The 23,234-nt window shown below is 34.4% G+C and overlaps 1 protein-coding gene and 1 long non-coding RNA gene across 8 annotated transcripts in view; one reads left to right on the top strand and one right to left on the bottom strand.

Annotated features, from left to right (window-relative positions):
• Positions 1 to 7,351: 7,351 nt before the first annotated feature.
• LOC141385627 (uncharacterized) overlaps positions 7,352 to 23,234 on the bottom strand; it is a 42,451-nt gene continuing 26,568 nt past the window's right edge. For 3 of the 6 annotated variants that reach the window (XR_012406390.1, XR_012406392.1, XR_012406394.1), the window contains 2 exons: positions 17,014 to 17,278; positions 7,352 to 7,981 (listed from right to left, as the gene is read on the bottom strand). This is a non-coding gene — a long non-coding RNA (uncharacterized lncRNA). The remainder of the gene's footprint in view (positions 7,982 to 17,013; positions 17,279 to 23,234) is intronic. The other 3 variants (XR_012406391.1, XR_012406393.1, XR_012406395.1) reach the window with 1 other exon arrangement.
• Positions 9,247 to 16,442, top strand: tbx2a (T-box transcription factor 2a). 2 transcript variants are annotated; one of them, NM_001102384.1, is given in 7 exon segments: positions 9,247 to 10,005; positions 10,706 to 10,973; positions 11,559 to 11,705; positions 12,226 to 12,302; positions 12,395 to 12,561; positions 14,021 to 14,625; positions 14,950 to 16,442. In NM_001102384.1, coding segments are annotated over 7 exon segments (2,061 nt in total). In that variant the 5' UTR covers positions 9,247 to 9,646; the 3' UTR covers positions 15,388 to 16,442.

Below are 23,234 nucleotides of genomic sequence, written 5' to 3'. Positions count from 1 at the left end.
TTTAGGTCTTTAGTGTTGTTCACCAGATTAAGTCCTTTAGAGTAATGAGCCACACTCACATTCCTAGAGCTCAGAGTGGGACTGGGCCTGATCTTTGGCCGAGAAAATGATATCATTGCAGATTACAACCGATAAAACCATACACAACTCAAATTTGTGGAAGCGAGTGTGGTCATTCAGCATGTTTGTTAAGTGTTAATGAAGAAAAAAATACATGCACATACAATTGAAGTGAAAATTGTTTGCCTTCATGTGAATAATCTTTTCTTTATCAAATATTTTCCATGTTTAACAGTCTAAGGAATTTTGCACAGTATTTCCTATAATATTTTTTATTCTGGAGAAAGTCTCTTGTTTGATTTCAACTAGAATAAAAGCAGAATAAAAGCAATTCTGACTTTATAATTAAAATTCAGTTTTAACCCAGCAGGCACACAACATCATAAGATGTTAATATTTGGTTAGATTTAGGTCATGACGTCAGTGGACCAAAATTTAATGTCTAGCCAGAGTCTAAGGACAACGTTTTTTTGGACGTCCAATAACAATGTCGAATTACATTTGTATATGGTTGATTTTAAGTTGTGTTGAAAAGTGACCAAAATTTTACATCTAATAGATGTCAGAGTGTTAACGTCCACACAATGTCAATGTGTAACATGATTAGACATTGATATTTGGTTGATTTTAGAATTTTAGGTTGGACATCAGACACTGACGTCAACCTGATTTAGTTTTTCAAACAAAATCCAACGTCCCCACGATGTTGGAGTATGTTGGGGTACATCATCAATATGACGTCATGTTTACTTCCTGTGCCTGCAGGGAATGTTTTATTTCATTTTATTCTTGTGAAATCAAGATGACATTAAATTAAATCACTTGAAGATATGAAATCTTGTCTCTTGATAACTATTTAATTAATTAGCCTAAAACGTCATACCTCATTGTTTGTTTTTCTTGTTTTAAGCATTTTGCTTTTGAGCAACATGGATTTATTACAGGAAAATTATTTGAAGCTTTGTTCTTACTTTATATTAAATGGCCTTAATTACTGTGTAGCCTACTTTTAAACTAGGCCTACTAATTTGGTACAATGTACTTGTTATGTACATACAGGTTTTTAAATTGTACTTATATTTAAAATATATATCTGATTGCAACTACAAATGTAATTAAATTTCAAAGTAGGCTGTTGACTATCTCTTACAACATAACCCAACCTTAAACCTATACCCATACCACAAAAACTAAACCAAACCTTCCCGCCTCAATAGCACTACAGGTGTTGTGCAACACAGTATGAACGCAATAAGTACATTATCACCTATCTTTTGATGCAAGTGTCTAGCAGTTATTCCACTTAATTATATAAAGTGGGATTGAAGTTTTTAGTTTTTTCTCCATACACTGAAAGTCTATAGGGTCCAATACAACACTGGATCACAGTGACTACTTATTTGGCAAAAAAAAAAAAAAAAAAAACAGTTGAAAAGTTCTTCTAAATAACTTATTTTTTAAGGAAAAGGAAGTCAATCTCACAGGTTTAAAACCACATGAGTAAATGATGATCCCTTTAAACATAAATAAACAGCTAAATTGCGGTTCCGTCCTGGCTGTGTTATTTTGCCGAAACATTGTTATGCCCCTGACAGAAATACTCAGTGTCATGAACCGTATATAATCTTTCTTCCTCCCATCTCTTGGCAATCACAGAGTCCTCTTCAATTGTTGTAACATCTAACCTGCTATCGCTTCGCTACAAGCTAACTTCTCATCACATCTGCACGGCCTTTTGTGCAATCCGAGCTACCTCTACGAGCGAAATAAAGTTAATCTCAGTGATGTCTTAGCTTTTAAATAGGATTTCAATTTTACAGTTTCGACCTTGCAGTGACTCCGTCAGAGCCCAGGGTGACCTAACATAATGTCAAATGTGTCCCAGGTGTGGACTGTGACCGGAGAGGTGAAAGCGAGGGAGATTGATGGCCCTCTTCCTGCCTGCGTTCTTCTCTGATGTTACTAGAGATGGAGCTGATCATTCAGGGCTTGGAAAATGGTTGGATGTAGAGTTGCCGGTCGTTATTTCTCTCCAAATGGTGACTGAGAAAATGCAGAACACCTTTTCCGTCCTTTGTGTGTGTCATCTTTCACTGATTTTCTGTCTCCTTTCCTTCTTTTTTCCCAGTGTGCGTTTAAGCAGCCAGTGTACAATTTATTGAGGACAGTCAGGACTCGGGAAGGAGACAGAGTTATATGCAGAGTTATGAGCTGTATGAAGAAAACAAACAGACTTACTCATTTTGGCACAGGAAAAAATTGAAGGAAAGTTCTGACTTTATTTGAACCTCATGTAAAATATAAAAATATATTTCAAACAATGCACCCACACTTTTTGTCTATTATATGCTCTTTATTGGCATCAATGAAAAATCTTCAACATACATAAAAATTTTTGTTTCAAAAAAGGTTCTTTACAGTGCGAATAAAGGTTCTTTAGATTTAATAAGTGTACATCACACTATGCAAAAAAATGTTTCTTTAAAGAACCTTTCATTGAAAATGTTCAATTTTTAAAAGTGAATGATGGTCAACAGTTTCAGGGTCGAAAAAGGGCATAAAGGTATAATTAAATTCATCTATGCAACTGATTTTAACCAGTGACCAGACTCAGTTGGAAGGCCAGCATCCAGCATATTTTAGTTCCAAGCCCAATTAAACAAGTCTGAACTAGCTAATCAAGCTCTTTCTAGGTATACTAAAAACTTTCAGAAAGGTGTGTTGAAGTTGGAGCTAAACTTTAGGACACCGGCCCTCCTAGGAGCGAGTTTGGACACCCCTGTTTTAAAACTAAACAATGTGGTCATGTGATGTACAAAAATCAATAGTGTCAGGCATTATTTGTCATTCGTGTCGTCATATTCAGAGCATTCAACAAACAGTATGCAAAGAGTATCCAAATTATTTACAGTGTGATTCTTAAGTGAACATCTGATGGATGCCAATACTCTAAAATAATCTTATTGCAACCTACATTAGGCTAATATATGGACAAATTCAAATGTTGGGTTAAAAATGGGTTATGTACATATTTAAAATTTAACCCAGAAGTTGGGTTTGTCAATTGTTTTATAAATATACCTTTAGGATTTTTTGGAGTGCCACTAGAGGATATGGTTGTGGAGTGTTTGAAATTAAATGTACTTAACATATGGAATTTTTGAAAGTGAAAGACTAGAGTGATCTCACAATTTTCCAATAAACCAAAGTATTTATTTCTATTTTTGTTTTCCACACTTACTTTCTGGCTATTTATTCCTATTGTTTGTCATCTGGTGTCAACTTAATGCTACTTTTTTATTTAATTTGAATCTAATCTCCATCAGAAGAGAGGAGAAGAGAAGAGAAGAGAAGAGAAGAGAAGAGAAGAGAAGAGAAGAGAAGAGAAGAGAAGAGAAGAGAAAAGTAAAGTAATGTCCCATAACCTGTCCTCCCACCTCTTGTCTCAACTCATCGTATGGCTTTAATTACAAGTTATTGCCCTCAGTATCCAGGGAGCCATTCCTCTTGTGTGGGACCTCTGAGATCACTTCCTACATAAGAAGTGTCCTGTCATACGGCCGCAGTGTCAGTAAAGAGAAATAAGCGCGTGTACGTGTGTTCAAGAAACTGCACCAAAAAAAGTTTAACAAAATAGTTCCCACAGATTAGCCTTTGTTGCCAATATAAACCATTCTGACAACATTTCCAACGGATTTCCTTAAATGAACACTCCTGCAGCTAAGTTACAGGCATTTGTAATGACCATTAGAAACATCTATAGAGCATTCCTCAGAGAGGTGTATTGTTGATGTAGGGTGAGAATGACCTGTGAAGTTAATACATTCACCTTACAATCCAACTCAGGAGAGAGCTGACTCTCCCCCACACTCCTGCCAGCCTTTGATCACTGGTGAATCTCATCCAGAGGCTGGCTGAAAGAATGACCTTTTTAAGGCATCCCAAACATTTTTCGCCATTTGAAAACCAAACAAAAGGAAAAGGATTTTTTTTTTACCATGCCTAGTAATATTTTTCATCAAAGGCAATTTTAAGCTATGAACAACAGACTTGCATGTATTGTATGCACAAATAATAAATCAATAGGCTACTTGATACATGGATTAACAGAATAAGCAGAATGTCTTTACAAAACTGCTTCCTTCTGAATTTATATTGCAATTCGCTCTGTTTAGTGTAAAATTAACAAAAGCCTTCAAATATTGTTGTTTGTTTTGATTGGTTAATTTTTTTCAGTGATATTACTGAAAGCCCAAGGAAAACTGTTGTTTGTGAAATCTGTTCAATGCATACCATGATAATCTTAAAATATAAGCCCATTTTAATAGAGTTATCAAATATATTCAGAAGGCACCATGGTGTAGCCTAATTGTGAAAGCCATAACATGACAATTACAGGGTTTTAAAAGCAGACCTCTTTTGCATTGTAAATAATCAGTACTAGGCAAATTTGTAACAGAGAACATACGTTTTAAGCCACGAATAAACAGAAAGTGCCCGGCAGAGTATTCGGGGTATTTATCAGTTTTGGTTAATACACGTTAGCTCTTAATCCGCAGAGCAACAGTTATGAGTCAACCATTAGATTGTTGTATAATACTCAAATCACATTTATTGGAACGTAAGCTGTGCATTGTCATATCGGTTTTTTTTTTTTTTTTTTTTTTTTGCATCTTCAAATTCATTTTATTTTTATACATTGATTTATTTAATCAAATGTAATTCACCGCGCTTTTCCAAGTTTAGTTTTGTGATCATATATCTTCAAATTACAAATAACAAATACGGTTCGCACTCAATAGCTTATTAAATATATACGACAGGAGATGATGGAGTTTCTGAAATAAAACCTTCGTCAGTATTTATCTATAAATCAAGTGCAAGTAGAAACATATTTAAAGGCTTTAATCTACCAGAATTTCAATGAATACCCATGTTTTATTAGTAGACTGAATTTGCCTCACCTTCTACAGGTAAAATCGCGATAATGTTCTTTTGTTGAATATAAACAAGAATCAGTAGCATGTTATGTTATTCTATTGTGTTGTGTTTTAATTTTAAATACAAATCTATTTATAAAACAGATGCATGGAAAATCTATAAAAGGTCTTAAACATGTACTTTTCACTGATATTGGTTTATTGGACATTACTCTGCCAGCAGACGACAGGCTACGTGTTGCTTAGTGTGTGTGTGTGCGTGTAATATTTGATCTCTTTTATGTTATTGATGGAAATTTGCCGTATGCAAAATGTAATCGTATTGATTAAATAGTTCTATCTTAAAGAATGATTCGTGGTTGTATGTTTGCACTTTGACTAGAATTCCGCAAGTAAACCTAATCCTCGACCTGATTGGAAAATTAAAAAAACATATACTGTACTGTTGGACTGATAGGCTAATAAAATTTTGTGCATTGCTGGATGAGAGATGGTCTTATTAAAAGTTATTTATTTATCTAGAACTAGCCTATGTAGCACAGACCTTATGATGTTACGGGGAACTGAATTTCGAATTCATTAGAAACTTTTCAAATTACTATATAAAATACTATATTAATAATAACTATTTTTTGAAATACTAATAAAAAACAGTTTTATTAAACATTCTAACATATTGAAAAACAGAATTGCTAACATGATTTGAAATTGTGTTTTTCTTATATCTGAACGTTTAAATCTTGTTCTCTGTTCTTTTGTGTACTTTGGACGCTGGATAAAAGCTGTTGTGTTTACAACGGACAAGGAGTGCCACCAATCATATAGACCAAATTATTATATTTTATTTTCCAGTCACGTGACTATTCAAAAATGCTATGTTAAAGCTAAAAGGCTTGATGTTATTTTGCATTATCTCCGTAGATAGCAGTCTTAATGATAATAATAATACAATTTTAGTTATCTTTGCTCTGAGCCAAACAAACTTAGAAATAGCATAAAACAGCATTATTTAAGCTATAATGTGATTTTTGATTGTTGTCCACAGTACATGTCCATGTGCTTTACTGTATTGGCTCACCTGCTCAATCACATTTAAACTGAAAACTTTAAAAGCCAAACGTGAATTATACATCAAAAGTAAAAAAATAAATAAAATAAATAAATAAATAAAACATAAAAAAAAAACTTCTTGCAGAACAACATATGACATTATCAATGATAAAAATAGATAAATAAATATAATTAAATAAATACCAGTAGTGATGGTAATAGAAATAATAATAACACTATAGATAATTAAAACCTAATACTAATATATGCCTAATTTTGTTTTAAAAAACAACAAAAGGAAAATCCAACCTATAACCTGCAGCTTAAAACTGATGACGGCTCAGTTAAATATTTTTTTAAAGAGAAACAAGCTGTTGCAGCTGTGAAAATGACGCAAAATGTATCTTGTCATTCAGTTTTGTTAATGATAAACTAAATGCTTTCATTTACAGATGACTGTATCACGATGAAACAACACCATATAAATATATTCAGCCTCTACACAAATTTGAAAACATTTAGCCTATATGAAAAAATTGTAAATTTCGAGAAGTGTCAGAATATGCATGCTCATGCATCAGACGAACTACAGGGCAATTGAGAAGACGGTGTGAAGGAGGGGTTCTGCTGTGGACCAGAGAAATATGAAGAACTTTGACAGGTCTTAAACGGTCTGGCGCCAAGACCTTGATCCATAGGATAAATACAGCGCTGGAGGATTTTGAGTGTGATGCTGTGCAGAGGTGATTGCTTAGGTTTGCAAAACAATATGAAACAAATTTCTTCCATTAAAAAATAAATCAACAAATGCAATACCATTATTCAGAAAAATTCATTAAAATAAATAACATTATAGTTTGTATTTTTATTTGAAAACTTTGTTTGACCTCAGTTATCTAACATAACGGTGATTCAAAAGACTTTTCGATGGGTTATCTAAAATAGTATGCGTTGTGATCAGGATAAAAAGATTATTAGCAAGTGTTTAAATGAAAGCGCTCCCTAAAAACACCTGCATTGACATTGACATTGTTCATAAGGGGTCTCAGCATAAATTTACTTAAACAAATAAATCAGTTGGACTACTACATGGATCTTTGTTTACATAATTAACTTGAGTATATACATGGTAAAATCATTAACTTGCTTCATGTGGGGTTAATCCGTGCAACCTTTTTTTTTTTTACATATTTTAGAATAAAAATGTGAAGTTGATGTTATTTCTCACATTTGTCTGTTGTGTAATTTATTTGTTTCTATCCTCAAACTCTTTACATACATACCAACAGGCAGACGAAAATGAAATTAATTCATGTGTGTTTATTTCAATTCAGTGCAAATGTCAATAGACACACTTTCAAAATTCTAATGTTAAAACAAGTTACAATGGATCCTTGTACAAAAAAAAAAAAAAAACAGCAGCTAAGAAACAATATTTTAAATAATTCGAATTATGTTTAACTTAGCCTACAAGGATATTGCAGAACAAAGCAGTACATAAATTATTTCGCAATGTGGAATTAATGGCTAGAAACAATGCCTTGAATAGATGCATACTATGTTAAAGTAAATACATTAAAATTTCTAAATACACCTGCGTTCATTTATACCGGAAATATGAAGCTTGTCCACATTATATGCTATATCATAGATCTTACCAAAGTTGAAATATCGAAACAGGATGATCCATAAAAATATTCTGATGTCCTCTTCCTGTTGTCTTCGCATATCCGTGAATGAAAATCCTGGACCCGTAACTCAAGATCCTCTCTTATAACTTCAACTCGCAGAGCGGCTTGAGATTTGACGGCATTAAGTCGGAAGCAACCTATGTCCCCCTCTCTCTCTCAGGAAAGTTCTGTTGTTTTGGGTTCTTCAGTAAGTCATTTCTGAAGTCCACCGTAAGCATTTCAGAGAATGAAATGAGTTCACTGAAAGAAACAACGTGTATTTCCTGTTGACATTGTGCAAGATTCCAAATCTGAGAAAAACGTGTGGAATTAATACCAATCCTAACTGTTTTGCGTCCTTTTTTATCAAAGTAGCCTAACTGATCAGACATCTATTCAAAACACCAGACAAATCTTCCATATGTTGGCTTTCACTAGGGTGATTAATTGTTGAAAGCGGAAATAGATTGGCAGAAGAAGAAAAAAAAACTTTCGTTGGATTTTTTTCAACATGTAGACTAAGCAATGGAGAACATTGAGTGGATCGGTGAACGCTGTTTGAGAATTTGGGGGTAAATATGAATTGACAGGGGTAGGTTCTTATTGTGGGACTCCAGCAGACTGGCGCCAAGCGCTCTTTAACAAACGGAGTCCCACTTAATCAAGAATCTGTTGACGAGCCTCTTAAAGGTACACGACTGTTTGTGGAGCTTTAAAGCTGAGATTGTTACTCTGCTGTACCCTGTCGGCCGATTTTACAAACAGTGAATAGCTCTGTAAAATGAAAAAAGATGAATATACAATTATTTGCTACAATAAAATACACAATGTCTCTATCAAGGATCGATTCATCGATAGTTTGTTGCAGGCGTATATTGGAAAAAAGGCTATGTGACAGCTCGTTATTCCCTCTAAATTCTTTATTTTCGCTTTTAAATGCGCCCTGCTTTTACGAGTATCCCACATCCTGAAACCAATGTACGGAAGATCGCTAGGGTAAAAAATAGGCGAATATAGTACTGTAAAATATTACATTCGGTCGGTTTAAGGTCTTCGTAAACACAAATAACTGCATTTGTTGTCTAGAATTATTTTGTTATCCGTGAAATGTGGGTTGCTGCTATATATTTCCAAAATGTTTAAAACAGCGACACTAAATCGACATTAAATATTTTTTGTATGTTAGTCACATACAACTTTAAATGCATTTTCTAAAAGTTTAGCATTGGAGCTTACAGAAAGCACACGGTTCTTATACTGGTGAAACACAAGCCGGGAGAAGCACTCTCTTACACGGCTGCCTACAGCCAGATGACCGTTCTTCAGTTAGGTTATGCGGGGGTGGGGTTTCCAGATCCTTACTCTGTCATTGGTTAATATTTTATTCTGTTGACATGTTTTCTTACTGCAAATGCTTCCGACACCTTCCAGTCAACCCCCCTTCCACGATCTTGGCTGGAGCTGTCAAAACCACGCCTATGAAGCTCTACAATTGGTCCAGAATGCGTAAAATCGGCAATCAAGACGGTCTGGTTCATTAGTGCGGAGATCCAGTGAGAAGGGGCATGTAAGACAGACACAGTTACACAGTGGTCAGGGAAGAACCTCCAATTCTTCAACAGTGCTCGTGACTTACGCATCCTTGATTTTGGGGCTGCTTTAAATCTTGAGACTATTGCAGCAGGAAAACTGTAAATCTGAACCGAAGTGTCAATATTGCTCTTTTGAAGGATATTATCACTGTGCTGCAACTGGACATACTCAAATGGTAGTGACATTTCCTACCAGTCCTCTTCAACTACTGTGAAATCAACACTGGCTTTCAGTGGCAAGAGAGCGACAGTCAGTCGGACTTACGAGTTGTTTTTACAGGCGCAATTCTTTTTTTAGAATATTATACATTCATCTGGCTTTTTGGATGCACCGATGAGAGATCCAGTTTTCACAGCGAACGCTATGGCTTATCACCCTTTTCACGCGCACAGGCCGGCCGACTTTCCCATGTCAGCTTTCCTTGCGGCGGCTCAACCTTCGTTCTTTCCAGCGCTCACTTTACCACCGGGTCTCAGTAAACCGCTGGCGGATCATGCGCTCTCCGGTGCGGCTGAAGCTGGTTTACACGCGGCGCTTGGACATCACCACCAGGCGGCTCATCTGCGCTCTTTCAAGGGTCTCGAGCCAGAGGAGGATGTTGAGGACGATCCTAAAGTTACATTAGAAGCTAAGGAGCTTTGGGATCAATTCCACAAAATTGGAACAGAAATGGTCATCACTAAATCAGGAAGGTAAGGTCTTTACATTATTTAACCTATTGAATGCTGCATAGGGTGATGTTATTATATTACTCTGCGAAGAGTTGGGTCTATTTTATCGTAAAATATACTTTACATTATAAAATATTGCTCGGTTAAAATTCAGATGTACTGGATGCTGACATAGCATCGAAGCCTCTTAAGAGAGTAGACTAAGAATTGTTCCACATAGCATATATTCATGACAGTATTCAAATAAAATTTATATGCGATCTATTAGGCTATTAAATAAAAACACTAATATATAAATAGACTAATGTTTCTGAACCAATGTAACCAAAATCTTTCTGTAAACGATGGGAACGTGTTTAAGTGAAAATAAACAACAACTATTAGCTGGTAGGCTACATTTTATTAATTTATAAATTTATTTCGATATTTTATCGACAAGCATGTCTAAATAACAAGTCTACATGAATTATAAAGATGTAAAAAATTCTTTTAACTTTGTAAATATAGTCGGTAAATGTTTATATAAACAATAAATAGCCATGTTTTGCCCTTTGCCAAACAAGCAAAACATTGGCTATTTATTTATTTATGGTTATAACGGGAAAGGTATAGTTAAATTAGTTATTTGCATTTATATCCAATCAGAAATTTATTTAATGTCTTCTAAAAATGTTAAATAAATTCGGCCCCAGACCCACCATCATATCTCTTTCGTCCATAGGAGAATGTTTCCTCCGTTCAAGGTGCGGGTGAACGGCCTGGACAAAAAAGCCAAGTATATACTTTTGATGGATATTGTTGCGGCGGATGACTGTCGGTACAAATTTCACAACTCTCGATGGATGGTCGCAGGAAAGGCCGATCCGGAGATGCCCAAACGAATGTACATTCACCCAGATAGCCCGGCTACTGGTGAACAGTGGATGGCAAAACCTGTTGCTTTCCATAAACTCAAGCTCACCAACAATATTTCGGATAAACATGGATTTGTAAGTTACTTTTTTCTTGTATGTAAATCTAAATGTGTTATTAGAAACTCTTCCTATTTTCTTATTATGTAATTTCCATTCATTGCAAGAACAACAAAGGGGATACGGTGAATAAAGTTGGGTTATCTATGATCAAGAAGCAAAGATGATTGGGAAATTACGCTATGGTCTTTGGACATTTTGGGGTGCATTTGGATTTTTAGCATGTTTTAGGAAGTGTTGACTAAATGAAGCATGAATGAAAAGCTGTCTCAAATGTAATTTTTGTTACTTACGATATTCTAACATACAAAATATTTAAATTGCAATGCAATCTATTTTAGCTATAGCCTAAAACAAGGGCCGAAAATACAAAATAATAATAATAATAATAATAATAATAATAATAATAATAATAATAATAATAATAATAATAATACAAAGATTATACACTAAAGGCCTGTCTCAGCAATCACCTCCAAGATCACATTATAAAGATACATAAAACACAGCAGTCGCCGACATTTAGTGTTTTGTCTCTTTTTAAGTGTTTTGATGTCGCTGATTTTCTTATTGACCGTATAACTTTATTTTATTTTCTTTCAGACTATTCTAAATTCAATGCACAAATACCAACCCAGGTTTCATATCGTTAGAGCCAACGACATTCTGAAGCTTCCTTATAGCACCTTCAGGACATATGTATTCCCCGAGACCGATTTTATAGCTGTCACTGCATATCAGAATGACAAGGTAAGTTGGAGTACTTAAACGTAGCTTAAAAAGTGTGTTTTTATTTGGCTTTTATGATGTTTTTGTTTTTCAGTTATTTGTAGTCAAATTATTGACAACAGAAAACTAACAATAATATACTAACGTTATACAGGCCATTTATTGATAACGGACACAATGCTTGCCTGTATGGAACTTGAGAAGCTAGAGAATATCGATCAAATGTGAAAAAACAAAAGTCAAATGTGATGGTAACAACACAATGAATTCGAATGAACGATTACTTTTGATTATTTAGACTAATTATAAATTGGCAATCTTTCACAATACAATTCAGCCAGCCGTTGTAGAAAAATCAGGACATGCTTTAGGCCACGTTTTTATTTATTATTTAATTAGATAATTTGTTTAATTTGAACTTATTTAAACAACAAATTGCAGCCACAGGAAAAAAATGTTCTGTTAATTTAATATATCTCATTTCAATGAAAGCATGATCAAATGTAATGACCTAAATGTGATTTCACTTTTTTTATTATAGATCACACAACTGAAAATCGATAATAATCCATTTGCAAAAGGATTCAGAGACACTGGCAATGGAAGAAGAGAAAAAAGGTATTTTGCTAAATATTGTTATGAACGATTTAATATGTTCAAAACACAAATATTTGGTTATTACAGTAAACCGATTTCAGTTTAAATTTCAGAAAACAATTAGCCATGCCTTCAATGCGCATGTATGATGATCAATGCAAAGTAGATCGAGATGGAGGAGATTCGGACGACTCATCTTGCGAACAAACTACTGGGAGAGATTCAGTTCACTCACCGACTGGACCAGCAACAAGTCCACTGAAATTTACCAGATCTAGAGGTAAAGGCATGCTTTGCAATGTCACTTGAAATTTTTGTAATTTAGTCTTTAATGTTGATCATATTCAGGCTATTTCTTAATTCCAACAATTAACGCGTTCGAAGTTTTTTTCTTGGCATTTACAACCATGCGTTCGATTAAAGTTTTATAATGAAGAATAATTTTGTTCGGTATTTTAAAATAATTACTGCTATTATTCTATTTATTTATTTTAAATAAGACCCGAACCAAATTATTTTTAAATCTTGTCTTTTAAGTCAAAGCTACTGAAAGAGAATAAATTGATTGATATGTTTACGGAGTCATTGTTTACATCCAGCTGTTATTTAGTTACAGTCTTCTTGAACCGTCTGCCTGGTGTTTTCCAGTATCTGGTTTCTCGCATTATTTCCACCATACTTTATCTACCTTAACAATTAAAGTTAACTACATTAAACTAATTTATCATTACTATTATTATTATTATTATTATTATTAGGTAAAGAGACATCGAACTAAACTTATAGAAAATGCTTTCATAATTTCATAGTCTTTCAACTTAACCTGGCAGCCCATTCAATTATTGTTGTAATTGCATGTGTTTATCCAGTCTGTTACTTTTAATAATACCTGTCCTATAGGCTAAACAATGTTATAAGAACCTTATAATACTGTGAAGTGTGGATTCTTTTTATAAGTTTTGCAATGCAGTTAATCTTTATTAATAAAATATTTTAGCCTTTGCCTTAGTTTTTTTAGCACTGTCATGCCTAAATATAACATTACCCTTTTTAATTTACTATTTAATTTACTATTTGCACTATTTAGCACAATGTGTTTGGGTGCAAAATATGAATTGTATTCCTGTTATTTAACTGATCATTTTTTTATACATATGCTTTACATAAATTTAAGCAAGTTATGACTATGTTTTATACTGAATGATGATATGAAATTTGCTGGGAATAAGTTTGGTTAGTAGAATGCATTGGTAAGTAATGCACAAAATATAACTAGATACATATATGGAAACAAACTGATATTTGTAAAAATTTGCTAAAAAAGACAATACCTATTGAATTCCTATGAGAGTAGGATCACTCACTGAGTTATTAATCTTCAAGCCACATCTTAAGTTCATGATATACAAAAAAGTGCCATGGAGAGAATGTCTCATGCATTGGGTCAGCTAATTTTTCTTCTGAATTTCATCTCAAGCAATTAAGAGCTCATTAAAATGTTTCCTTCAGACTACCCAAATGTCAAACATTTCATGAAATCACACTCATTGTGCCGTGGAAGAGGAAGGAAGTAATTGGCACGGAAAGCACATTTCATCCATCCTTGTATAATCAATGGGAGTAATTAAACAGATGCAAGTTGGTGTGTTATTTAAGGAGTGGAAATAACTATGTAACTTAATAAAGGAACAACTCCTTTGGTTTTTAAAATCTGATGTGCCTAACATTTGTTTTTCCAGAAGACAAAAACTTCAATGAAAGTGACAATGAACTTGACCAGCACGATGATGGAATGATCAGAGTCAGTAGTCCAGAACAGAGACCACAATCACCATTCAGCCCACGTTGCGAGGACAGAGTCAAGGACAGATTGAACCTAGAAAAGAAAGGGGACTACTCAGATTCGAGGAAAGAGAATGACTCTGCCTTTAGCATCAGACACTTGGACAAGGACAAACTGGATGCTAGAAATGTGAAAGATCAAGATTCCTCCAAAAAGGAAGCAGACTCTGTAGGCATGAGCACAGTCAAAGATGGCTTTTCTCCTCTGATGGTTCAAACAGAGAACCCATCACATTTCAGCGCAAGTCACTTGCAAAGTCTAGCCCTCTCTGGTTTACACAATCAACATTTCTTTAACCCACTGAGTTCAGGACAATCACTCTTATTTCACCCCGGGCAATTTGCTATGACTCCCAGTGCTTTCTCAACCATGGGCATGGGACACTTGTTAGCCTCAATGTCTGGAGCAAGTGGACTAGAGAATGGCAGCCTCTCCTCTCAGAGTACAAGCTCACCCAATCCTTTCCCATTCCACCTATCACAACATATGCTTGCATCTCAGGTATGATATTTTTATGATATGCAATATCATTATAGATAACAATGAAATATTTTAATAGATATTTTCTAATCTCTAGCATATTTAGTAGAAATAGATATTTCTGAGCCTCAGACTGTTCTATTTGTTTTCTGACAATATTACATCTGAAAAAAAGTTTAAAAGCTGAATTTGAATTTAGTGAATTTGAATTTGTTTATAATTGGTAACAATATTGTACATTATTTTATTACTCAGTAAATGTGCAAAGAATTGACTGCGGTTGTCTAATATTCATTTATCCAATTTCGTTTGATAATGACTTATCTTATTTTTTTTTCATTTCAGGGTATTTCCATGCCAACGTTCGGGGGATTGCTTCCCTACCCATACACCTACATGGCGGCTGCAGCTGCAGCGGCCTCTGCTCTCCCCGCAGGCAGCGCCGCGTCCTCTCTCAGTCGGAACCCCTTTCTCAATAACACGCGGCCAAGGTTGCGATTCAGCCCTTATCAGATCCCAATGTCTTTTTCGCAGAGCTCCGGTCTGCTCACTACCGGCATACCAAGCACTATGAGTGCGGAATCAGAGTCATCAAAATCAGGCAGCAGGGAGAGCAGTCCTATGTCAGAGCACCACAGCCATAAAACCGGAAACGGCCAGAATACGGGATCTCCTAAATCGTCAGGGAAGGATTCCATTAATGAACTGCAGAATATACAAAGATTAGTCAGCGGACTGGAGAAACACAGAGACGCATCACCTCGTAGTGTTTCACCAAAGTGACTCCATGATACCACAACCACCGACGATTTCTTTCTAACTTCCTAACTATAATTCAGTGAAAAGATACAGTTTGCCGTTTGAAGATATGGTTCAGACATCGGAACATATTCTATGGGCCCATTTCTGGAATTCGATTAGAACTTGTTACGCACCATTTTTGGATCTACATTGCTAATTATAAAGAAGGAACGTCTTTGATTTGGCAAAGACATATTGTGACATAAAGCGCAAAACTTCTGGACTCTTTGTATTAAGTATTCATCTATATTGAAAACCTTTTAGAACCACACTTTTCTGAGTATTTTAAAAAGGACCGTAAACGCAGCAATGCGAAAACAACTGAGAATGATCTACGTTTAAATTGCTTGTCTGGGACTTGTTTTTTTTTATTATTTATAATAGCTAATAAAAGTAGGCTAAAACACGTATGTAAATAAGGTTAATGGACTGAATGAGAAGAATTTTAATTTATTCTAAACTGTACATTGGTGTGTAAATACTATAAGGTCTTGATTTGTTACATTTATATATTTTACCATTTACAAATATGAACATTATCTAGCGCTTGATAGCAGGAAAACGAATGTGTTATGTTTGTGGTATCCTGAAAGATAGGCTATAAAGTAAAGCCACTGTAAATTTAAATCTCTGGTGACAATTAAGAGCTATCACATTTATAGCTAAATTCAACAAAAGATGTTTAAACTCAGTGATGGTCCATAGACAAGGAAAACTCAGGTTTCTTTATAATCTCGCATTGAGAAGGTCATGTGCAGTCTTATGAGACCTATGTTTAAACATCTAGGTGCTGGATTTTCGGGTAAATGATCGTTTTTGTTGCATTCTCTCGGTTTAAATAAAACGAAAGTGTTTTAGTTCGTTGTATCAGTTCATTTATGTGAATTTGAGGATGCATATTGTCTGTAAAAACGAGGCAGTGCAAATAAGACTGCCGCTATGTTCAGAAGGCTAAATCGTCATTTTTCAGTCTTAGCGCTACGAGATGCATTAATCTCGTATGCTTTTTTGTTGCGTGATACTGGAATTCTAAAATATTTGTGAAAATGTATAGGCCTATCAAACATTTTACTCACTTGATTAAATAAAATGCAGCGTGTGTGCTGACTAAACACATAGGTCGACGTTTTGCAGTTATCAGAAGCTAAATCTGATGCAGCTGCGCCATCTGTTGATCAGGGATGTAGTTTACTGACAAAATAGCGTAGTTGAGACAAATCAATTAAAATTAAAATCAAATGTTTATAAAGTCGCTCTTTTAAAATCCAAATCGGGGTTTCACAGTAATAAGGAAAAATAGGTTCCACAAATAACCTTTTTGCAAAGTGTAAAAAAGAGACTGGAGAGCATTTTGATTAACCGAAAGTACTTCCACATTGCAGAACCTTTTGTCGAATGAAACCATGGACGTTAAAGGTTCTTAACGCATGAATTAGATACTGCTTTATGTGGTAAAGTAAAAATTAGACAGAGGTTGGAAATCTTTTCAAAACTTTTCCATCCTTGATTTCATAAGAACTCGTTTACAACTTGGAGCAAAAGGGTACAAGGTGTTGTTTGTGGGTTAGGACTATAGTTTAGTATTCGTCGTCTGTGCAACTTAGTCACCTGTTACATCTCTACTGTACCATTATTCCACGGGTGGGGGAGGACAGAGAGTCGATAAAAAATGTCACCGTCCTGGTGGAAGGGTTAATCGCTGCGTCGGGGACGCCTCACAGCCTCAGCAGCAGACAGTCCTTTGTCCACAATCCGGCGCCTGTCGCCTGCCTGCCGGCCACACAGCCTCTGCACACCCGCGCACAATGGCTGACGGGATCTCCAGAGTCCTGGCTGGTAATTAGAGAGCCCCCTCGCCTCTTTTCTTCTCTTTCTAAAACCATAATCACAAAACTCGTTTTATTGAGAGCCCATTGTTACATTCTGTTACGTCCAATTAACAGAGCCAAATTCTCGACCTTGTACTCTCATGGAGAAAAAAATGTTTGTCTGAAACAATTAGTCAATGACTGATCACTTGGCTCCAATAGCCGCCTCAGAAGAGTCCCACACAACTGAAGAATGAGTGCATGTCTATCCCTCTCAGCTCTACACACGGCAAATTCCTGTGCTTAAAACCTAGGTACACTGTTAGTTAATTTACCACATACAGAAGTTAAATATCAGTATGCATATTATAATTTGATTATTATTCATTACTATAACAACTACTCAATGGTATGTTTTGTAAGTCTATCTGGTAGCTATATTTTGTAAGCGTGTAGCTTCTGACACCCTGAAAATTACTGACAGAAACTCGTTCATAAGTCTAAATTATGAAACATTTGATAACCTTAAACTGTGCTTTAACTTTTAACGACGTTAGATTTTTCTGTGGGAAAAAAAATCTGTTACCTTCAACCGAGTGATCATCAAGCACTGCTTCAGGTTATGTAATTACGCTACTGATAACCAAACAAGGAAAAGTATGACTGTCGTAATGTGTATAGTTTAAGGGTCTTTTGATTATTTGAAATTTCTGTGCTTAATGCATTTGCATTACCCACACTAAATGCATAGACTGCCTGCTATTCTTATGATTGAAGTGTAGGTTATCACAGTTTTTAAAATCATATCGCCCTCTGCTGGTAAGTAATGTAACATATTTATTGGAGGTTTATTTGTTTTCATTCATTCATTCATTCATTCATTCATTCATTCATTCATTCATTCATTCATTCATTCATTCATTTTCTTTTCAACTTAGTCCCTTTATTAATCTGGGGTCGACACAGTGAATGAAATGCCAACTTATGCAGCACGTTTTACGCTTTCCTTGAAGCCGCAACCCATCACTGGGAAAGTTTATTTGTTTTAGTATGATTTTAAACAGCTGTTTGTGCATTTATTCAAATTGTTCACCAAGATGTGTTAATATTTAGAGAACAATATGACTTTTGATTCTCCATGTGTAATAAAGTTACATTTAAATACTTACATGTAAAAATAAATACATATGCATCAGTCACAAATTAGTCAATGGCATTAGATGGTTCAGCTTTTTCGAAGTGATTACTGTCAGATTCAAGGAAACCTCTAACCATTTTTGTTTTTGTTTATTTGTAATGTATGCAAATCTGACAGTATAGTTTGCACATTTATTTAGACCAGCAGCTTTTGACTAAGCCACATGGGACTAATGATGTCAATTTAACAATATTTGATAACCAAAACATCAAATGATTTCATTTTGAGTTGGAAACCAATTACAGTTTAGCCTACTGAGTCTCTTAAGAAAAATGGCTTAAAGCTCCGTATATCAACATGCAAGGCCAGAGTTTTTGGTCATACATTCAAAAATGTAGCTTTAGTTTTTAGCCTTCAAAATTAGTAAATGTTTTTAGCCCTGCTTGTGTTTTCAAACATACTTTAAACATTACTTTAACTATTGTGTTTGCTTGGGAATACAGTCTCTATGTAACTCCGATCTTAATTAAATTATATTCATTAAAGTCCGGTCACCTATCATATTTTAGAATAAAAATATTGTACCTTTCAATTCTAATGAGTTGCAAAAAATAAAAATCTAAACTTTAAATGTTCGACTAAATCTAATATTTTAATGGTTTTCTTGATCTTTCTTTATGATTGCAATTTTATTTAATATTATTACCTTACATGTGTATTGAGCTGTGCTAACTTTAACATAATCTTAAGCTATTTTGTTAAATTTAATCCAACATACAGTATATAGTGCTCAGCATAAATGAGCACACCCCTAACAGGTCTCTCTTATAAGTCAACACTTTCTACAGGATGCTATACAATAAGATGTTTGTGTACATAATCAGTACCAAAGCTGGAACTAATTTAACAACATAACTAATGAAGTAACCTGATAAAATCTATTAATCTTTAGGTGAAAAGAATTCTTAGTTGTTATTCTCATATCTTCTGTTTGTATATTCAGTACACAACTCACAAATCTCTAATTTAAATGAATAATTTAAATGAATATTTACAGGATGCTTTACAATATCATATTTGTATATAAACATTAGTTTAGTCAGTACTGAAGCCAAATTTAAAACTAATTTAACAAAATAACTTACAGTGATGATTCAACAATTAGTAGCCCAAATTTAAATGTTAGGGAAAAAATAGGAAACAACAGTTTAAAAAATATCAAAAATCATATACAACATATACAATTTTGCTGAAATGTTGTAGTTTGTAATTTTGCAATATTTTGCATGCGTTTTAATGTATTACCTTTTCATTTCAAAAGTTGCTCTGTGACTAAAATATTATTTTAATAAATATATTTGCTTAATTTTTGTTTAAAGGCAACATTGAAACGTTATAGTTTTAAGTAAATACTTTTAGTCTGAAAAAAAGATTGGTTCTTCATTCAGATTCTTTAATCAGATTTAAACATTTCAAAAATATCTAGTTGAAGTCAGAATTATTACCCCCCTCCCAAAAATTATTAGCCCCTTTAAGCAAAATTTTTTTTCCGACTGTCTACAGAACAAACCATCATTATACAATAACTTGTCTAATTACCCTAACCTGCCTAGTTAACCTAATTAACCTAGTTGAGCCTTTAAATGTCACTTTAAGCTGTATAGAAGTGTCTTGAAAAATATCTAGTCAAATATTATTTACTGTCCTCATGGCAAAGATAAAATAAATCAGGTATTAGAAATGAGTTATTAAAACAATTATGTTTAGAAATATGTTGAAAAAATCTTCTCTCTGTTAAACAGAAATTTGAGAAAATAAACAGGAGTTAATAATTCAGGGCGGCTAATACTTCTGACTTCAACTGTATATATGGCTTTACAATGACAAGCATGGTGAGAGCATGTACAATATAATATAATTTTCTTTGCGGATTAACCCCACCCCTAATTCCAATCATCACTGGGGAATGAGCAAATCCATGGTAAACTGCAGAAATGAGATCATACAATGAGATCAAATTTATCCGAATTAGCCACTAAACCAAAAATCTATGAATTGCTGTGAGATGTAGTATGCATTGGTGAATACATTCAGTACATGTCTCAGATTGTGTTAAAAATAAAATATGTTTTTAGTAGATTTCTCGATTTCTTTGACATTGTTAACTAGTGATAAAACTAGTAGAAACTTTTTTTAAATATGATGATAAAAACCAGTTAAGATGCCAAACAAATTAGGATCTAATCGATGAAAGCACAACTTTACATTTATACAACTTTTCACTGTATTGAATCGTTATATCCCATTCCCTATTTTTATTTGTTATTGACCCTTCAGTATTGCAAATTTAGTACTAGAACTCGAAAGTAAAACCCCACATGAAAACATTCTGTGACAAAACACTTCAACAGTTACTTCGAATGTTATAGCAATCCTATGCAAAAGTGCTCAAGGAAATAGAGAATTACATCACAAATCTGCTACAAAATGCTCTAGAAGTCGCCAAGATCAACGGCCAGTCACAAAACATTTTATCTCACCACTAAGAGTTCTCCTAAATAACAGTAAAAAGCTTTTAGCCAAGAGCTTTCTGTTCACAAAGCTGCTGAGACAAACTTTTATTAAGGATTATAGATAAGTTTTAATCTAAGAGTAAGGGCAGGGTCAACCTTGTTGGTATGGATGATGCCAACATGATTACTATGCACACAGTGATTGGCTTTTATCAACCAAGGATTCTCTGTCGGAGATTTAGTTATAAAAATGATAATATGTTGCCAGGCTAAGAGAACAATTGCATTCTAAAAATAATGTTTCTTGATTATAGTGTTTTAGACATTAAATAAAGATGTTCTTCAAATGTAAGTTAAGTTAATGTGTTTTGTTGGAAAATAATTCTGTAAAAATGTTTGAAAAAATTAATTATTATTAAATATTTTGGTCTTAATAAATGTGTATTTACAAAACATATATATGCTTAAATTGCAATTTTGCTAATATAATTGTTTGTACAATTTGAAATAAATGTTAAACACCAAAAAAACATAAATGAAAGCAAATTAAACTAGTTAAAAACGTAGTGTGTTAAAATAGTTTTCAAATGTTTAGATTCCAACTTAAAGCAGATTGCTTAAAACCGCAAAAAGAATAGTTTGTGAATTAGTATTACTTATTTAGTCATCCTATTCACTTTTTCTAATGGTTCACTGTTTAAGGAGTTATTTTTCTGCTAAAATGCTATGAAAATACTTATAGACAAATGTTTAGGACTGAACCGCCCCTTGTTTTAAGACTTTCTAAAATGGGCAAGGAGGTACTTTTAGCCTTAAAGGGGTGGTCCAGAGTGTATTTTTAAGGCTTGGTTATGTTTATGGGGTGCAAAGCAACCTGTACCTATGCTTTATTTGTACAAAATCACATTATTCTTTCATATACTCAGCTAACATGAAAATGACTGTCCTATTTCTTAGTTCCTCTGAAGACCCACCCTCTGATTGGTCAGCTAACATTATGTTCTGTGATTCGCAGATCAGCTCCACATCACCAGGAAGTATCTCTGTTATAACATTACAGCGCCTCTGACTACACCTCTTCGCTGTGCGGGTGTATGTGCGTTATCTGAAGGCTTTATAACACCATTAACTCGAATGTATTTTTTGTAGTCCCCAAACTTTGTTCGCTGTAGATTTTGCTAAGCTAACTCTGTAAAAGCCATTGTCTCCCTATGCATTGAACTTTAAGCGTCCTAGGGTGCTTTCACACCTGTGGATCTTTTCTCGTTCCGAAACAGGGATTAAAATTGTTACAATCTTGCTTTTTGTTCTTGGCGCGGTTCGCCTTCACATGGCAAAGTTTCGAAATGGACCAAAAGAGCTAAAACAAGTCACTTGAGTAAACTCTCTGCACATTGGTCAGAGTTTCACGGTTTATTTTGCAGAGTCCTGCTCAGCTGTCATGCGTCCTTATTTTAATTTAAGGCGATGAGCAATTAGACAATAAAAGCGAAAAGCTGCCCTCTCATTTTGAACAGTGACACAGACGTTACTAAATATAGATCAGAGGTAAGACTTTCTCATACATAGCAGCTGGCTTATGCATTATAGACTTTACATTATAGAGACAAATAACAGATAAACCAAGACTGCTGTTCGGTCATTTTTTTCTAACGGATAAACAGCTCTCGTTAAAAGTTTAGCATGCTTTCACTTTCGCATTTGAAATAAAATGCACATTTACAGGTAGGTATGACATCTCGCCCTACTCATAATTCTCTCTTCATATAGCCATATATGCCTATTAAATATCCATAATACACTGTGATATAGCCTGACTCGGATGCTATTGCTTTCCCACTACAATCGATCCACTCCAGAGTTCATTTCAATCAAGCCGAGGCCACCCCATTTAGACTATCTCAGACTGATTGTTTTGGCGTGGATCCAAGTGTGTTTGCCGGATTCACATATGCCAATCGAAGTGTGTTCTGGAACAAAAGTCTTGGGTGTAAAAGCACCCTTAGATTCAAAGAGTGCTTTACATTACACATCAACTAAAGTTTCAAATATGATATTGTGGTGGACCACTCCTTTAAAAATTTTTTTTAACACAGGTCACTATTAAATAACTGATGAGTAGTAAAAGTGGCTTTGAATGAAACGCATTTATTGTCCATATAAAACAAAAGTTACTCAGACTTATCTCAGTATGTTGATGTACTTGCGCATGACACAGAATATTGCCTGTTTATTGCCTTTTGAGTATTGCCTTGTGTTCTCGTGTAATGTCATCACCAACCTCCAAAGTTCAGTTCCAAAACTCAAGGCTGCAAGATTGGAGGATGTGTGAAAGTACCTGGATTTCGTTCTTGTTATGGAGGATGCACC

This window comes from Danio rerio, chromosome 5, assembly GCF_049306965.1.
Source record: "Danio rerio strain Tuebingen ecotype United States chromosome 5, GRCz12tu, whole genome shotgun sequence".
NCBI classification, from domain to species: domain Eukaryota; kingdom Metazoa; phylum Chordata; class Actinopteri; order Cypriniformes; family Danionidae; genus Danio; species Danio rerio.
Note: the sequence above shows the minus strand (reverse complement) of the source record. Positions and strands in the feature narration are given on the sequence as shown.

Excerpts from the sequence above, each read along its gene's own strand:
- tbx2a (XM_005165556.6), top strand. The coding sequence starts at position 9,647 with ATGAGAGATCCAGTTTTCACAGCGAACGCTATGGCTTATCACCCTTTT. Across the intron at positions 10,006-10,705 it reads GTCATCACTAAATCAGGAAG|GAGAATGTTTCCTCCGTTCA; the intron begins GTAAGGTCTTTA and ends TTTCGTCCATAG. Across the intron at positions 14,626-14,949 it reads AACATATGCTTGCATCTCAG|GGTATTTCCATGCCAACGTT; the intron begins GTATGATATTTT and ends TTTTCATTTCAG.